This window comes from Myotis daubentonii, chromosome X, assembly GCF_963259705.1.
Source record: "Myotis daubentonii chromosome X, mMyoDau2.1, whole genome shotgun sequence".
Lineage (NCBI taxonomy): Eukaryota > Metazoa > Chordata > Mammalia > Chiroptera > Vespertilionidae > Myotis > Myotis daubentonii.
The window spans coordinates 39,779,033-39,796,974 of NC_081861.1; the positions used below are offsets into that span (position 1 = coordinate 39,779,033).

General features: G+C 41.4%; 2 protein-coding genes across 9 annotated transcripts in view; one reads left to right on the forward strand and one right to left on the reverse strand.

Moving 5' to 3' along the window:
- The window catches only part of TMEM255A (transmembrane protein 255A), a 77,967-nt gene that overhangs the window by 47,818 nt on the left and 12,207 nt on the right, over positions 1-17,942 (forward strand). For 6 of the 7 annotated variants that reach the window (XM_059679477.1, XM_059679478.1, XM_059679479.1 and 3 more), the window contains one exon: positions 6,018-6,176. The exons of the other annotated variant lie outside the window; for it this stretch is intronic. In XM_059679477.1, coding sequence (XP_059535460.1) covers positions 6,018-6,176 — 159 coding nt within the window. Of the gene's footprint in view, positions 1-6,017; positions 6,177-17,942 lie in introns of those variants that run through there. 7 annotated transcript variants of the gene reach the window in all.
- Positions 8,993-17,727, reverse strand: ZBTB33 (zinc finger and BTB domain containing 33). 2 transcript variants are annotated; one of them, XM_059679476.1, is made up of 3 exons: positions 17,491-17,727; positions 15,673-15,888; positions 8,993-13,901 (listed from the first exon to the last, which is right to left on the reverse strand). In XM_059679476.1, the coding sequence occupies exon 3, from the start codon at positions 13,897-13,899 to the stop codon at positions 11,881-11,883; it is 2,019 nt and encodes a 672-aa protein (XP_059535459.1). In that variant the 5' UTR covers positions 13,900-13,901; positions 15,673-15,888; positions 17,491-17,727; the 3' UTR covers positions 8,993-11,880. The 2 variants fall into 2 exon arrangements, with proteins under 2 accessions (XP_059535459.1, XP_059535458.1); XM_059679475.1 differs by lacking the exon at positions 15,673-15,888 and having other exon boundaries at positions 17,491-17,725.

A 17,942-nucleotide genomic window follows, 5' to 3' on the forward strand; every position in this document is an offset into this window, starting at 1 on the left:
CTCAGGGGGAAGGAGGTGTGGGGGGTGCAGGGGGTGTGGGAAGAGACTGGACAAAAATCGTACACCTATGGACGAGGACAGTGGGGGGGTAAGGGCATGGGGTGGGATGGGAACCGGGTGGAGGGGAGCTATGGAGGGAAAAAAGAGGAACAACTAATAATCTGAACAATAAAGATTTATTAAAAAAAATAAGATAGGAAGTGCTATCTTAGAGTATGGAGACATCTCTTTCTCTATCATTCCTCATTCAAACACTACTCCAGGGATGAAGGCAAGATTGACAATGCCAGTGGTGACTCAAGCTATTGGTTTCAGTTCAGCTAATATTTACATTGTGTTCCCATGTTCTAGGCACTGTGCTAAGAGCTGTGGATAGAGAAACTGAGGCATAGGCCCTGCATTATGAATTAGACAGTCTCTAGATTTGAGGGAGTGATAGGGGACAGCAGTGAGGACAAAAAAGTAAATAGACTATTACCAAGAGTGCTATGGAAACCCCAAAACAGGGTACCTAACCCAGCAAAGGGACCCAAATTTATTAAATATGTTTTTATTGATTTTTAGATAGAGAGGGAGGAGAGAGAGATAGAAACATTGATGAGAGAGGAACATTGATAGGCTGCCTCCTGCATGCCCCCTACTGGGGATTGTGCCCACAACCTGGGCATGTGCCCTGACACGGAATTCAACCGGAGACCTCTTGGACCATGGGATGATGCTTAATTCACTGAGCAACACTGGCTGGGCAGGGATCCAAATCTAGCCACCTCACCCAAACCTACACTATGGGCTCATAGCAGGGCCTCCAGGGATTTGAGGAGGCCTCTACTTTTTAATAACAGCTGCTATACATTGAGCACTTACTATGTATCAAGCACTATGCTAAGAAGTGTTTTTATATATATCATCTTGCTTAGTCCTTTGATGAAAATACCCTTGTCATTGTCATTTTTAAGATGAGATGACTAAGTCATGGAGAAAGTAAGTGACTACCCCACAGAGATGTTAAGTGGAAAAGCAAGGGTTTGTATCCAGGTCTGACTTGAGAGATTGGCTTGAGGTTCTTCGGAAAAGCTGTACATTTGAACACAGTACAGATCTTTCCCCCAGTTAATTTTAAGATATTTATATTTCTACTGGTTTAAATTATGGGCTTCCTAATCATGACTCAGAAAGGGTCTCTTATTACATTATTAAATTGCTCAACACTGCAGGGGCTACTGGGACACATACCTCTCCTAGTTCTTTCCCTAGGTTCAAATTGTCTTTTGTATTTTCCTTTTGGAGACTTTATAGTTGTTTGATGGGGATATGAGGGGTATGTTATGTGATTTGCTTCCCTTTAGAACTTAAATGGTATTTTGTTCTAATCTAGTGTTTGAGTTGAGCTTTTTTGTGTTCACTAAATTCCATTCCCCTATAGTTTCATAGGAGGAAATACCAATCTTTACTCAAGAAAGCCAAAAGGACGGGGAACATCTGCTTATGTTCTCAGATAAATAGAAATCAGTCAGGCCCTGACCAGGTAGTTCAGTTAGTTAGAGCATCGTCCCAATATGCCAAAGCTGTTCAATCCCAGGTCAGAGCACATACAAGAATCAACCAATGAATGCATAAATAAGTGGAACACAAGTCTCTCTCTCTCTCTCTCTCTCTCTCTCTCTCTCTCTCTCTCTCTTAATTAATAAATTTTAAAAATTTTTAAAAAGAAGGCAGTCAACAAAATGTACACTAGCTCTTATAATAAAACCACCAGAAGCGCAGACCTCACCTCCCCGCCCCAAAAAAGCCAGAGCTCCCTATGCTCTTCTCGGATTGTAAAAGGGCCCAAATCATATCAGGAAAACTGACCTTTCTAGACTTTCTTCTGGATGACTTCTCCTTTCTGCTCATTTCCAAATAGGACTATTCTGGTGACTTCTGCTTCCCTTTTACCCTGAAGCTGATATAAGGAAGAAGAAAGAGGTTTATAGGGTTTTGTTTGAACCCCTCAAAGTCATGCCCTTACTGGGTAGCTGTTCAATTAGGAAGCTTGGGAAACATTTCTTGTGGACAGACATGAGCAGGCACTTGGTTCTGGTCAGCTGGCCCCGAGGATTCTGTGAGAGCTGAGCTCGGAGAAACAGGATTCTTTCAAACATGGGGCTCCAAGGTGTTCTTGCTTCTAATGCAGCGGTTCTCAACCTGTGGGTTGCGACCCCTTTGGCGGTCGAACGACCCTTTCACAGGGGTCACCTAAGACCATCCTGCATATCAGATATTTACATTACGATTCATAACAGTAGCAACATTACAGTTATGAAGTAGCAACAAAAATAATTTTATGGTTGGGTCACATGAGGAACTGTATTTAAAGGGCCAGAAGGTTGAGAACCACTGTTCTAATGAAATCCCCATCCCCCAAGGCAGGAAGGAGATAAACAGACTACCTTTGCCTCCCTGCTCATCACCCCAATACTCACTTCTCTTGCCCCTTGCACTCATTTCCCCATTACCTGTCCTTCCGCTCCAGCCAAGTAGTCCAAAGTCTATCAGGTCAAAAGCATCAGTTTCTACCTCTCCTGGGAAAGTCAACCCAGCGTAACTTTATGTAAACCACTTAAGGATTCCAGCCATACTTCCCAGTCTAGCTGCTGGGCAAGTCCCCGGGCTTTATTCTAACCATGGACTGATCTGTTTCCTGTCCATTTGGTGAATTGCCAAGTTTAGCTTAAAACAAAAGTCTAAGCCTATGAAAACTGTAAGCACCTCTGTTTATGCTCTTTATTTAACTACATGAGGGTACACACTAGATTTCATCTTAGCCGTGAAAAAATGACCCTTTATAAATTGGACCCACTTAATGAAAGGTCTGCTTTCCTGGGGGAGGTGGTGTATAGCACAGGTTGCTAAGAGTCTTAGAAGGTGTTGCTGATGCTGCTACTCAACCTTTTCTCTTTATTTCCCTCCTCCTGCCAAGGTTTTCCTTTATTCTCCTCCTTTCTCAGGTTTCTGACCTCTCCCTTCTTTTTCTTCCTCTTCCTTTTAGCCACTCTCCTCTCAATCTTCCCTGGCTTTTCTTTCTGGGGAAGAAACAGAAGGGGGATGCAAAGACCAGGAGACTCTGGCTTTTCCCCTGGGAACACAGCATCTCTTGCTGGTAACCTTTATCACCTGGTCAGTGCCAGGGCTATTTTCTGAGTTACTGCCTCCCAGTACTTCTGAAGAGAGAAGCCCACTGTAACAGAAATGCAGGTTGGTCTTATAGAGTATGGGTCAGCCATCCTGCAGAGAGGGGGCAGGCAAAGATGCAAGAGAGCAGTGTGTGTCCTGAAAGGGTGGTGGTCCTCTTTTAGTGCCATCAGCCTGTAGGCACCCCAGCCTCTAAGAAGCAGCTTGGGTAGTTTGAGCCGACTAGGCCTAGCAGTAGGCTCTTTAGATGGTTTTCATGCTTTGTGGTGTGCAAGGATTCAAAGCTCTGTTCTTCTGAGTTGCCTGTCCCATTAGTAAAGTCGACTCTTAGGCAGGAACCAAAATGCACCAGACCAGCTCCTCTGCTGCAACAAAGCCAGATCTTTCCCAAGGTGCCTGCCTGTTGCTAGGAAACTATGCACTGGTACTGTGGGCCTTTCCTCCCCACCCCCAACAACTCAAACCCCAAGGGTGTGTGGACTGCAGCCAATGAGCCCTGTAGCTCTGCCAAGAGCCCTTCAATTTTATCCTTAAGACTCCCAGCAGCCTCAAAGGAAGTGAGAATCATTCCACCTCTCCCCCTGCTAATACTTCCCAAACATGAAACTCAGAAGTGAAAACCAAAGGCCGTTGTACCACCCCCTTTTATTATCAAAGTGTACAACTGCCACCCACAGCAGCTGCTGCCCACAGAAGCCTTTAAATGCCTTTCAGGACAGACCTGCCTTTGGCTCCACTGTAGGAAATGTGCCCCTCCCTTTTGTGGCTGGGAACACATGAAAATGGCCTCCTGACTCTACCCATCCTAGAGCTGGATTCAAAGGACAGAGTTCCATACCCCCAGCAGAGATCTGGTTCCTGGTGGGGTTTTGCTCTCCTCTTTGGTTAAGACAGTGTTATCAGTTCAAGAAAGCACCAGAAGAGGAAGGAGGGAGAGAAGGAGAAAGAGTTCTGGGGCACAGAGTAAAAAACTAGGGAATCACCATACTGATACATATTCCCTTGGAGGGAAGAAAAAATTGAGATTTTAGAAAGGAATCTGGCTTGAATCCATTGCCTCAAGTTGTTTTGCCTTGAACAGCTTTGCAAGTTGTATGAACCTGTCAATCCTTCATTCAAGATGAAATAATGGGTGGGGTGGGAGAGGAAGGGGGAAGATTGCAGCTACAATTTCTTCTCAGCCCTAACATTAGGTGGTAAGGGACAGATATTTCAGTGTCTCAAGTAAAGCCTAGAAACCTGGGCAGTGGTCAGGACTGGGGATGAGGAGAATCAGCCAGCTGGTCTCAGGCTGACTCTAGATTGTTCCAGGCCTGGAAAAAATACATAATCTACTCAGACTCTGGCAAGCTGAACAAAGTAAGGGTGCGACCTCTCCAAACAGTACTTGAACTCTTGAGAAATTTTGGTGTAAGTGGGTTTTTAAAAAAAGTATACCAACTCCTCCTAGAGTTGAGACCATTCTCCAGCCCTATTTGTTAGCTAATGTTTGCTCTTCTGGAGAGCCTAAAACTGACCTCTTGCCTCTTGCCATCCCTCCAGCCTCCTCCAGCCTTCAGGTCTCAGCCATGCTCCACCATTGGAGCAAGGCAATGATCCCCATGAGATGTGACCATATTCTTTGAAAATAGGTATCATTTAAAAAAATAAACATGCCAAGTTCATCTTACATACTCCTGAAGTTATAGTCACTCATTCAATATTTATTGAGTACCTACTACTTGCCAAGCTCTGTTCTGAACTCTGGAGGATACAGCAATGAACAAAACAGGCCAACTCTTTTAGAGCAGAAAAATCATTAGGGTCCAGGGAAAGAGAAGGGGTAAATGACTCCTAACATGCCAATTCATTTGGTATTTCTTAAATCCAAATCTGCTCCCTTTTCAAAGACCACCGGTTAGACAACACAAAGTAAAATGGAATCCTCAGTCTCTCTGCAACTTTACATATTGCTCCACCCTCTTTTTTAAAAAATTATTAGTTAAGGTATTACAAATGTGTCCTTATCCCCCCCCCCATTAACCCCCGCTCCACCCTCTTATTCATGCCTTTGTTCTTTTCTCTCCCACCTACCCTGTATTGAGGGGGTGGGCCACAGTTAAGATGAAATTGAAGTTGGACTTAGATTAAGACTCCAGATCCAGCCCTGGCCGGGTGGTTCAGTTGGTTGAAGCATCATCCCATACACCAAACGGTTGCGGGTTCAATTCCCAGTCAGGGCACATACCTGAGTTGTGGGTTTGCTCCCTGGTCAGGGTGCATACAGGAGGCAACTGATCAGTGTTTCTCTCATATCAATGTTTCTCTCTCTCCCTTTCTCTCTAAAAATCAATAAAACATATCCATGGTTGAGGATTAAAAAAAAAAACACACACAAGACTACAGATCCAAGAAAGCCATTTAACCTCTCTGACCTTAGTTTTTGTTTTGTTTTGTTTATGAGATGGGTTCTGTGATATATTCTGGTAGCAAAGACTTCCCCATGTATTAGTGACTTAACATCAAATATTCTTAAGGCCCAAACTACCTTTTTGAAGACTAGTTGGGATGCTATTGCCATAGCTCAGAGAGAGGTATTGAAGGCTTGAGTTATAAACATGGAAAAGGGGTTCAACGAGAGAGGTAGAAGGAGTCCACGGTATCTCTGCATGAGCTTCACAGCTTGAGTGACCAAGAGAAAGTGAGACCAGCCCAGTTTCATGCCCCTCATTAACTTTGTGGTTTTAGCTCTTTGTTGTTCCAAACAGAAACAAACTTGGTCTACATTTCATTTTTAAATAACAACTGACTTTGGGGGATTACAACCTCACTGCCCAAACTGATGTTGTTTTATTTTCATTACACAGCATTCTGGTATCTTTCCACCCTCGCCTCCCTCTGGACTTTCTGATGAGCCCCAGTCTGCCTCTCCTTCACCCAGCTACATGTGGTCCTCCAGTGCACCACCCCGTTACTCTCCACCCTACTACCCGCCTTTTGAAAAGCCACCACCTTACAGCCCCTAAAGAGGAATGTCCGCTGGCTATTGGGATTATTGTGGCTTTTGTATTTCTGCTTTAGTGGAAGTGTATAGGGGACACAATTTCAAGTGTGATTCTTATGCATAGTTTCAAGTTTTACAACAGCTGCCAGGCTAGGGAAAGATAGGAATAAAGTTTATTTGTTATCAGTGCTGAGCAGGGGTGGCTAGGCTGAACCCAGGACTTCCATGAAGAACAGTACACATGCTCTAAGCAAGGCTGGGGAGCCAGCCCAGCAAGAAGCTTGTCATGTTTGGACCTGTATTACCCTATGGCTCTGCCTCTGTATTCAGCTAAAGTGTGGTTGTCTGGGTCAGCTTTAGCTCAAGCGGTTACTTCGGATTCTGCTTGTTGCAGACACATAAAGTGTGGTTGTCATCTGTTTCATTTTGTGTAAATGGAGTGTTGTCCTCAAGCCCTTGGCAGATTGCCACCCTAGTACCTCGGCTGACGTACCTGGCTTATAGGCCCTATCTTTCCCTACTACTAAAGTCAGTTCCTAAGGAAAATTTCCCAGATGATGGGGCTACACAGTAGTTCCAATGCAGAGAGTTCTGACTAGGACTTAGTTTACTTGTGTCTGGATGTTGTAAAAAGCTGCCCATAACTTTTCCTTCTCTATGAGTATTATAAAAATGGCTGTCGTGATCATTCAGCTCAGCTTTTGTTGTTGGTACCTCCCAAAGGGAAAAGTGCAATATCCATTCAAGTAGCGGGAAACAGGGTTGATTGTTCTGGAAGCACTGAAATACAGAGAGCAACATGTGAGTTGTTTTAAGGAGATCTGTTATACATCTGATAACTTAGGAGACAGTGGTTCTACTACATGTTGCAGTATCACAAAAAACTTTTGCTACAGATATAAATCTTATGGTTAAATTCAGAATTAAAATGCTAGATTAGAATCTTGGTTCATGACATGAATTGTTACTAATCTTTGTGACTATTTAATCTTCAAATATTGTGCTTCAACCCTAGCAAACCGCACGTATCCTGCACTCTACCCCAAAAGACCATCTGTGTTTTAATGCCACCGCTCTTATTGGTCCCGTTTCTGTTGAGACCAATTATGACAGTGTTCAAGATTATGAAAGTGTTACAATGCTGCTTTAAATCTGCAAAACCTCAAATGTAGCCAACTTGACAAATTATTGTGTTATTGTTGATTAAAAATCCATCTGGCACATTGTGGTAGTTATTTATGCAGTTCTTTTAATTAGGCATAGCTTTAAACCATCAACCTGATGGATTTAACACTTTGGCACTCATGCCTTCACTTCAAAATGAACACTTACATTGCAATCTTATGTTAACCTGAGGATTGATTTTTTTTAAAAGATCGATAACCCTAGACTTGTATCATGTAAAAATACAGAGGCTATAGGAGGGTACCTAATTAGATAGTTCTGCAAACAGAACATACTGGAAAATTTTCCAGCCAATTTAGCTACCTCCTGACTTGATGGATTAGAGTTAGCAGGCAAATGCTGGTGCTCCCATCTACCTTGCAGACACCCAGCCATCAAGAATTATCAAGGCACAAGTGCACTCACTGTTCATAGTAAATGTTTGCAAGACATTCAGTTTAATTTTCAGCACCATGAACGATGTCTCATCCAGATTTCAAATCTGAAAAACTATAATCTTTTTGTGTTATATAAAATTACTATTATTTTCTATAGTTCTGAGCACATTAAAATTCTATTGGATTTCAAAAGGGACTAATAACCAATTGACTTACAAGTATCAACTTGTAATATTCAATTAAATATTTTGCTGTTTACACTTTACCTTTTGCTTTAGTGAATCTGTATCTAATTTTTTAAAGGCACCATTACACAATATATCCTACATTTATTACATTTCTTAAAGTGTTAAAATTCTGGCTCACTTCTATGTATTTTTCTTACTTTACAAAATAACTTGAAACAGTACAGATTTTGTAACACTTAATTTGAGCAGCTTCTTTTTTATTACATCAAATTACATGAAGTGTATGTTACCTTAGAAAAATTAATATTTGCTGCTTTACTATTTTGCAAAACATTTGCTGTAATGAAGGAATTTGTATTTCCAATATGTACCTTGACTGCATTTTGTAATCTTTACTGCTTTATTCCTAATTCTGCTTTAAAGTATTGAACTGGGCATGAAATATTAAAATATTAATCCAGAACCTATAAACTGGATGTTGCTTAAAATCTTTATCACTGCCATGTTGGAAATCCAGACTGCTTTTGTGATGTTTCAAAATAATAAAATTTTCCTCCTCCTTATCCACTTACATACGTCTTCATGGAAACTACAAAGGTTGTCACAAATGTTCTAAAGCAGTGATTTTCAACCCGTGTGCCACAAGAATTTTTAAAACACGCAGTACCTATTTAGTCAGGGACACTGACCTCTTTTCCCTTAGATTGTCAAATAAAAAAAAACTGACACCAGCTACCACACTACCTGCCCAGTGTGAATAAACCAAAATTATGCCTATTTTTTGTTATATTGGCAAAAAAATAGATGTTTTTTGGTGTGGCACAGAATTTTAGTAATTAGTTTATGTGTGGCATGAGATGAAAAAGGTTGAAAATTGTTGCTCTAAAGTGATAGACAGCAGCCGACTCACTTTTGACTATCAGGGTTCAAGATACATTGGGCATGCAAATAACCAGTATAAAACCTAATGAAGAATTCTATCTTGCTGTCATCAGATAAGTAGCTCCAATCTCCTGCTACAAAAAATTGAAAAAACAACAGAATATAAAGGTCTATATAACTTCTGACAGATAGTCTTGTAAAAAAAATGCACTCAAAAATCACAAAACATTTTATTTTTGCCATATGAATCTCTACGAACTAATATCAGGTAACAGTTGAAATGTAGAACTTAAAAGTCATGATAGGGAAGATTGTACAAGTATGAATATTACAGCATTAGGTGAAAATGAACAAGGTTTCATATGATTGACAGAGGTGAGGAAGCCAGTGCTATTGAATAGCAATTAATTTTTTAGAATATGCATGCCTTGACCATACAAAATACCTTGGGTCATTTTTACCATTTGTTTTATCTTTTTTGGTACAATAGGAAACACTGCAGCATTAATTCCTCATAGTAGTTGCATGTGGGGAATAATTACCACCGAAATGATAATGATCATTTAAACATCTTCACTTAGTTTGAGCAGTTCACTTTCTGTCATCTTAACAAACTGCTATTTCAAATAGTTCCTATCTAGAATATTTATGGGTAATTTATCACAGAACCAAATTTGATGCAAACTTGAAAGAAAAAGTGAAGTTCAATAGCCAGAAAACTAAGGGTAAAATAAGAAAACCCACGATAAGTTTTATACAATGTCTTGCTGCAGATTTCCAACCTAATAAATACTGGGAGTAAAGGGTGTTAACCCTTTACTAGAATATTCCACATGGAATTCCAAACTTCAAATAAACGTCTAGAAAAACTGAAGACCCTGATATACATGCAAGTAAGAGTCTTCTGGCAAAAATACCATTTAATTTTCTGGTTTTCCTCCTCCCCCCAAACTCCGGAAGATACCTTGGTAGGCACAGTTTAAATCTCAAGACTCAGAATTTACATAAAGCACAGCAGAAGCAAAAAATAATATCCATATTACTCAGAATGGATAGTGTTCCATTATAGAATTCCTGGTTTGACATAATAGCCCATAGGAAATACCAAGTTTTATGATGACAAACTAATTTACCTAGCACTTAAGTCTAAAAAGTCTGGAAGCCCTGCTGGCATCAGTATCACACACTTGTAGAGTAATTACGTCTAACTGGTGAAATAGCATTAATGAAACTCAAATTTCTACTGAAAATATTTCAGAATGCACCTATAACCAAAGAGTAATGGTATCAACATCTACACAGAAAGGAAACAGATATTGTGAATCCAGAGATTGCCGAGTCTTGAGTTATAAGGTAATTTAAAATTTTCCAAGGATTAGTTTACAAAATGGTTTTTGACAATATAGACTCACAGAACAGAAAACAGATGTACATCATTCTAAGCCTCAGTAAGCAATAGATTACTTTTTCTTTCTCCTTGTATTATTGCAAATACTGATGCCTGATACCCTCAGCTACCAACTTTAGAAACACTGAAACCATTATCTTCAAATCTAGTTTACCATCGGAAGAATGATGTATACATGAGAAATTACGATTAAAGCTTTAAGTTTGAAGTCAAGAAATAGACTATTTTTAAAAATACATTGTTAAGGAGAAAGAAAATATCTATGTTGAATTAAGAAATACTTAAGCAAAGTTACACATGGCTAATAACTATGCACAACAATCTTTTTCAGTATCTATTAAAATTTTTTCTTTGCAAAGTCACTTACAGAAGAAGTTCAACAAGTTAATCTTGTTATAAATGCTAGGCTATATTTTCCAACCTGCTTCCTTTTAGTTCTAACACTTCAATAAGTTTTTACTTTATTTTCTAAATGTTTAAATATGTGTCATTTAAAAAGGAAGAAAGGTGGTATTTACTGGTCTCAAGATAAATGGGGATCAACAGGCCTATATTACATTCCATATATAGTGTCTGATTGCTATAACATTGCAACAATTTGCAGATGGAATGGAGCTTATTTTCGAAAGGGTAAAAACCTAAAAGGTCCTGCTGATAAGAAAGTACTAGATTACTGATTCAGCTATTTCAAATGAAAACTTCCTATTAGAGATTCTAAGTAATATGAACATTGAAAAATATATGCCAGTAGCCTCCTACCCAAAATATGTAGGAGTCTCATTTCTGGAACGTATCATGTATAAAGATTTATACAGAATTAAAGATTTATTTTGGTGGCTTACAGATTCAAAATTTGAAAATTTTCATGGGACTATTTTTAACCATAATGAACAAAAAGGCAATAATCCAATCACTCCCACTCTGCTTCTAACATGTAAGAGCAAAAATTCAAAAAATAATGCAACAGAACTTTTCATCTCCTCCAGTCTGCATTACCGAGATTAGTATTTTTTTACCACAGAGACCACATAGCAAAGATATATATACACTAGTCCCAGCCACCAAAGTCTTTTCCACACTATGGCAATAAAAGCAAGATTTAAATCTAATGAGCTAAACTAATTCTTCTGATGAGACTTGACTGCATGGCCATTTTCATGGAAGGAGGCAGGAGGTTGCTATCCATTTGGACTAGCAGAACACACAACCACGCGGAACCTTGTTTCAAAAATTTCCAGAACAACTTCAGAAGTTCTTGTTTACTTTTTATGCCATATACAAACACAACACACATTTATAGTCTCAATATTAAGAAAATTGAGAATTGAGCAGTAAAGTGCTAACATAGAAGGGGAAAGTTTAAGATATACTAGGGTATGCTAATAACTCCAGTTATTTTCAAAAAACATTCAGACTCTTCAAATTCTATTCTGGAAACTATCTCTCCAAGCTTTATTTGCCCCTTTTAAATGAGCTGACAGCTATCTATATAAACAGATACTTGGGGGTGGGACTTCTCAATCTCTACAAACTTTCAGAATAATTTGCTTCTAAAAATTATCAACAAATAATTCAACTAAACTACCTTCAGATGACGTGTCACATAAAATTTCTTAATTTGTTTTATAGGTCTTCTGAAAGCCCTACCCCTTAATCCAAACCAAAACTTTGATATTTCAAAGGAGTTCAGTAAGATTCTGGTATTATAAATTCAAACTCAGTACTGCCATCTGTTACATTCTGTTTGAAAATTGAATCATTTTCCTGCTGAATAAAAATATCTTCCCAGGTCATTGGCTTGTTCTGAGGAGTGGATGTGGTCCCTACTGGAGGTTCTTTCCCAGCATCAACCTTATACCCAATACCATCATCCTTCATTACAGGCACAGTGCCTGACCTATCAGAAAGGTATGCGTATTGTCTGATCTGTAAAGACCTGCATGGATGTAAACGATAAAGCTTTGAGTCTCCAGAAGGATCTTGACTATGAACTGACTTTATGTGTGAAGACATAAATTGATAGTTGATGAAAGATTTGCCACAAGCCAAACATTGATATCTTCGTTCTCCTGTGTGATGAATTTCATGCTTTGTGCGATATTCTGCAAGAGGAAATACCTTCTCACAGTAACGGCAAGGATACTTCTTTTCCCAAGAATGAATGTTAAAATGTCTCCGCAAGCTTGTCAGACAGACATATGACCTTTTGCATACAATACAGATATAATAGACCCTTCCATCTACTATTAACTCATAGTGATCATCATGTTTTACTTTCATTCGTTTGTTGGCCGGCTCACTGCTAATTGTTTTTGGTATCTCATTCTCAAGTCTGGCCTCCCCTTCATCAGGGTCATCTTTGACAGGGATCACTATGTCATAAGTATCTTCACCAATATTTGCATAAACTTTGCAACCAGTTGACAAGCCTTCAATTTCAGTAGCTGTATCTAAAGTAATGATCTTCTGACCCTCCATTAGATGTTTTGATTCTAAACCTGGATCATTAGTGTTTCTAGTAATTATATCTGAAACTTTTAAAGAATTGGAAAGTGGCTCTTGCAGAAGTGTAGGGATCTGCATCTTCTGTACCAGAGATCCATCAAAAGTGGCATTTTTGGGAGTATCAGCCTGTGGGACCAAAGATGTATTACTGACAGCCGAATCTGGACTGGAGCTAATAGTGTCGTCATCATCATCTATAATTTCCTCCTCCTCGTCGTCATTGGCCTTGTTTCCTTTCAAAACAGTACTGTTTGGTGTCTGCTGATTCTGCACAAGTAAATTGATTGAAGGAGACATATGATTTGGAAGTGAAGGACTGACATTTGGTGGCGTAGTATGTGGTGCCTGATTTAACAAAATGATGTTAGGAGTCAGATGTGTCTGGGCAGAAGATACCAGCACTTTTTCACTTCCTTGTGTCTGGCTCAGAGTTGCCTGGTTCACAGGAGTAGGAAGTTTCTGAGGAGGTGTGTTATTTGTTAAAGGGGGGGAGTTATTGCTAGCACAAGGTGCAGCATCTGAAATAGCAACAGAGCCTGAGTTAGGCTGGGCCTGTGCCACTGCACTGGTACTTGGCAAAGTCTCCTTTGCAGGCAGAATCTCAGAGCAGAAAATAACGTCGTCATCATCATCATCTGAATCAGTAACAATAATCTTTTTTGTCTCATAATCTTCAGCAGATAAGGAAAAAGACTCTGTTATAATAGGCATTATAGTTGCCCCATTATCTTGGGTTTCGTCTTTTGATTTTTGTACTTCAAGGTTCTTGTCACTAGAACCAGGAGGTAAGGTTTCTGAATTACCATCCTGAGCTGTACGTGAGATGCTTTTAACCTGTGACAATGGGACACCAAGCTCTGCTATAAACTTAACTCCTAACAACTGCCCTGATTTAATTAACTCATCCAGTAAATCTGATCTAACACGAACAATTTTAGAACTATAGATATAATTGAGAATTTCTGCAAAGATCTCTGCTCTTATAAAGCTTAGTTCAACAACTTGCCCAGCAACTGAGAAGAGCTGATGGAAGTAAGTACTAGAAGCAGAAAGAATATTCCTGTGGGCCCGGAATTTTCGATCTTCCACAATAACGGTAACATCACAGAAGAGTCCATGGCCACGTTGCTCATTCAAGGAGTTCAGCAGACTGCCAGAGTATTGAATGTCTGTAGCAGAAATCAGTTTTCTACTCTCCATGCCTATTAGAGAAAGGGAGAAGGTACAGGTGAAAGAATATTAGGAAAGAAAAGCAAAAGTATTTTACCATTCAGAATTTTAGCTACAGCATCATTAAATAATTTGTTCAAGTTTTAACTGAAGTTTGGCATAACTTTTTGGCTTTTATATAAATTGTTCATATGGGTTGGGTTTTGGACCATGTGTCAAATCTCATGACTTCCCCCTGAGAAGCAAGTTTTAAACTGATCTACAGATGTGAACAGTAATCTCTTCCTTTGCATCTCAAATACATGCATCACCACTAAGCAATTTTTAAATATTAGAATTAATTTTCTTGGTTCCAATTTTGTTTTCTCCTCAAGAAGAGTTAAGAATTAAGTTTTAGCTGTCTTAAAACTTTTTAAAGAAAAACCTTCATCATGAACACAAAAGTTATTTCACCTGTAAATGAATGATTTAAATGTCAGAAAAGTTTGTGGCCCGCTGGCCACAAGTTTGCTATGCGTGATGTATACAAAAATGAGTATGAAATATATACTCTTCCTAAATTTTAACTTATCTTTAAGAACATATTAAAAAAATACTCCCTGCAGCCAATCACTAAATCAGCATTTACAAGCACTGACAATTATTTCCTCTAAATGTCCCATTATTATTCTATTCTTATTTAAATTGTGATGCCTCATTAGGATAAACCAGTAAACACCTTTCTTATCCTTTCCTTTCTTCATTCCCTTCCTCCTTCCCCTCACCTCTCTTACAATCTCCAGAGGTGGAATATTAAAGAGTGCCAAATGAAGTCAACAGATGCTACCATAAAAAGTAAGATAAAGGCCAAAACCGGTTTGGCTCAGTGGATAGAGCGTCGGCCTGCAGACTGAAAGGTCCCAGGTTCGATTCCGGTCAAGGGCATGTACCTGGGTTGCGGGCACATCCCCAGGAGGTGTGCAGGAGGCAGCTGATCGATGTTTCTCTCTCATCGATGTTTCTAACTCTCTATCTCTCTCCCTTCCTCTCTGTAAGAAATCAATAAAATATATATATAAAAAAAAGTAAGATAAAGGAAAAGAAAAGTTTACCATTTCTTAATGCCTATTTGCACGAAAACATTTTGTTAGTAAAGAACTATGTGCATTGGTATGAGAACATTCTCGCATCAAATGAGTTAGTGAAAATGAAAATAAGCTTATTGGAACAGTGCAGATATTGCTCTAGAAAAAATGGGGGGATGTCAGTAAATAACATTATTGCACTTCTTAACAGATATTCCCTGTCACAATGATCCTGAGCTGTTAAAATACATAGGGTGTCCCCCAAAATGTATATACACACTTTGAATAATTATAAAGGCAATATTTATTAAAATACATTTCATTTCATTTCCAAAATTGAGCTATCAGCTGTTAAATTATATATACATATTTCAGGGACACCCTATCCTATCCTATATAATAAAACTATATATATAAAAGCCAAATGACCAGAACGACTGGAATGACCAGTCGCTATGTTTTGCACTGTGGCTGGCCAACCAGCCCAATCAGGGGCGGGGCAGGCCAGCCAACCTCCCACGGCCCCTCCCCCCCAGCCAACCCCATCCCTGATTGCCCCCCCCCCATGAATGGGGGCAGGGCTGGCCAGCCAACCTCCTGTGGCCCCTCCCCCTGACCAGACCCGATCAGGGTGGGCCAGCTGGAACCCACCTAAGCCTCTAGTCCTCCTATATAATATAAGGCTAATATGCAAATCGACCAAATAGTGGAACAACCGGTTGCTATGATGCGCACTGACCACCAGGGGGCAGATGCTCAATGCTCTTCCACAGGGGGAGCACTGCTCAGCCAGAAGCCGGCTCAAGGCTGGCAAGCAAAGCGGCGGTGGCAGGAGCCTCTCCTGCCTTCATGCCAGTCTGACATCCTCCAAGGGCTCCTGGACTGCGAGAAGATACAGGCAGGGCTGAGGGCCCCCCATCCAGTGCACGAATCTCGTGCATCAGGCCTCTAGTATCTATAATTACAAAAGCGTAATATGCTAATTAGATCGGACATCCTCCCTGACGACCTTTTGGATGAAGCCGGGGCTACGAGGGAAGCCTGGGTCCTGGGTGCCAGAGGGCAGCCGGGGGATGGAAGGCCTATTCTTGCATGACTTTTGTGCATCGGGCCTCTAGTATAAATTAGCTGATAAGTACTTTTGGTAAAGAAATACTTCTATTGCTAATATTTCCCTTTAGAATTACCAAAATAGTACCATTGTTGCAGTGCTTAAGTTATATATAGGATGTCCCAAAAAATGTATACACGCACTTTGAATAATTATAAAGGCAGTGTTTATTAAAATGCATTTCATTTTCAAAATTGAGCTAGCAGCTGTTAAAATGTGTATACATTTTTTGGGACACCCTGGACACATGAAAGGCAGAGGCATTTCAAATACCTTCTCAATATTTCAAAATTATAGCTTCTAAAAAGTGAAGAGTCTAGAGATCAATGACTTAAATCATCATCAGTAACAAGGCATTGCTTGTTAACAGTACCAAGGAATTCCAGGTTAGGCATTCATCAGAAAGGGTGACCTTTGGACAGCGAGCCAGCAACCAGGGCTTCAGAAATATGGGGATTTGGAAAGAAGTCACTTTTCAGTGGATAGATGGGTTTCCTGAATAGGATCTCACAATTTTTGTCATTTGCAAATGTTCTTTTTTTCCAATGGAGGAATGCGTGAAGTGGACATGTTCCGATGACACTGGGACTTGGTTTCATTTTGTTTAGGTTTCCCCTCCTCCCCGTTAGGGTGGGCCCAGGAACAGCACAAACTGGTCTGATTTGTGACCTGACTGTGGAAAAGCCATTCCGCACCACTGGGAGAGAAATCCTTGACTGGGGGGTGCGGGGGAGGGGCAAGCGATGGTGGAAAAGCGAAAAACGACATCCGCTGCAAGGGAGTGAAACAAACCGACACGCGGCTCCCAACAGCAGCTGAACCCCATCTTCCTTCCTCCACCCCCACCCCCCCGCCCTTCTCCATTTGCACCCGGCCGGCTGCAACCAAGGTTTTTAACCCCCTTTCACGCAAAAGGGCAGCGTCTCGCAAACACAGGCAGAGGTAGGAGCAGCACAGTGAAAGCGGGGGTAATAAGGCTAGCTGGGGAAAGTAGAAAGTGGCGAAGAGGAAGGTGGGGGTGCTGGGAGGGGATAAGGCCGAGCAGGCGGCATTGTTATGCCCCGGAGGAGGACAGAAGGGGAGGATGGGCCCGGCAGAAAGGCTCTAAAACAAAGTAGGGACAAGGAGCAGAAAAAGAGGCACAAAAAGGCAGGTTATAGTGCAAGGGAAACGCCAAGTGGGCCTCCGTGGAAGGCTTCCCACGCTCCGGGCCTACCCAGGGCACCCGCAGCCCCCGGGCCCCTGACGGCGAAGGACACAGCGCCGCGGCCTTCCCGGGTCGCCCCCTCCTTCACTCCCTGGCCCACACAAAGAAAGGACTGGAGGAACGAAGCCTCCAACTCGGCCGCTTCCTGGTTCAAGTGAGGAGGAAGCAGACGCAGGCGTGGCCGGGGACGGAGGAAGCAGCGCGGCCCTCGCTGCTCCCGAGCCGGGCCGGCTCTTTACCTGCTTTTCCGCGTCGCCGCTTCTCCTCCTCAGGCCGCGCCGAATGGTGGGAGTCCTCCAACAACAAGAGGCCGGACTCCACGGCGATTCGGCTCCTTCTTTAAACGTCGCTCCAGTCTAGGGCGACGTCGACGCGGCTGCCGCCTCCTGCCGCCACCGCTGCAACCGCTGCCCCACGTCCGCCGACAGAGGGCACAGCGCGTGGGCGAAGCGCTCTAGTCGAAGGCGCCTTCCAACTCCGAGCGCACTCGGGTCTTTCCGGAACGGCCCCGGCTGCCGGCGGGCCGCTCTGGCGCCTCTCTCTCAGTCTTCGGCTTCTTCCGTAAGGGGGCAGAGGAAGCCTGGGAAGCCCTTGGAACGTTCAGCCCTTTCCGGAGGGCGAAAGGGTGGGAAAAAGGAAAGGGAAAGATAGGGTAGTGTAGTCATGAGGAGCCTTAGGGATGCAAGGGAAG

Coding starts and splice junctions, on each gene's coding strand:
- ZBTB33 (XM_059679476.1), bottom strand. CDS start 13,899: ATGGAGAGTAGAAAACTGATTTCTGCTACAGACATTCAATACTCTGGC.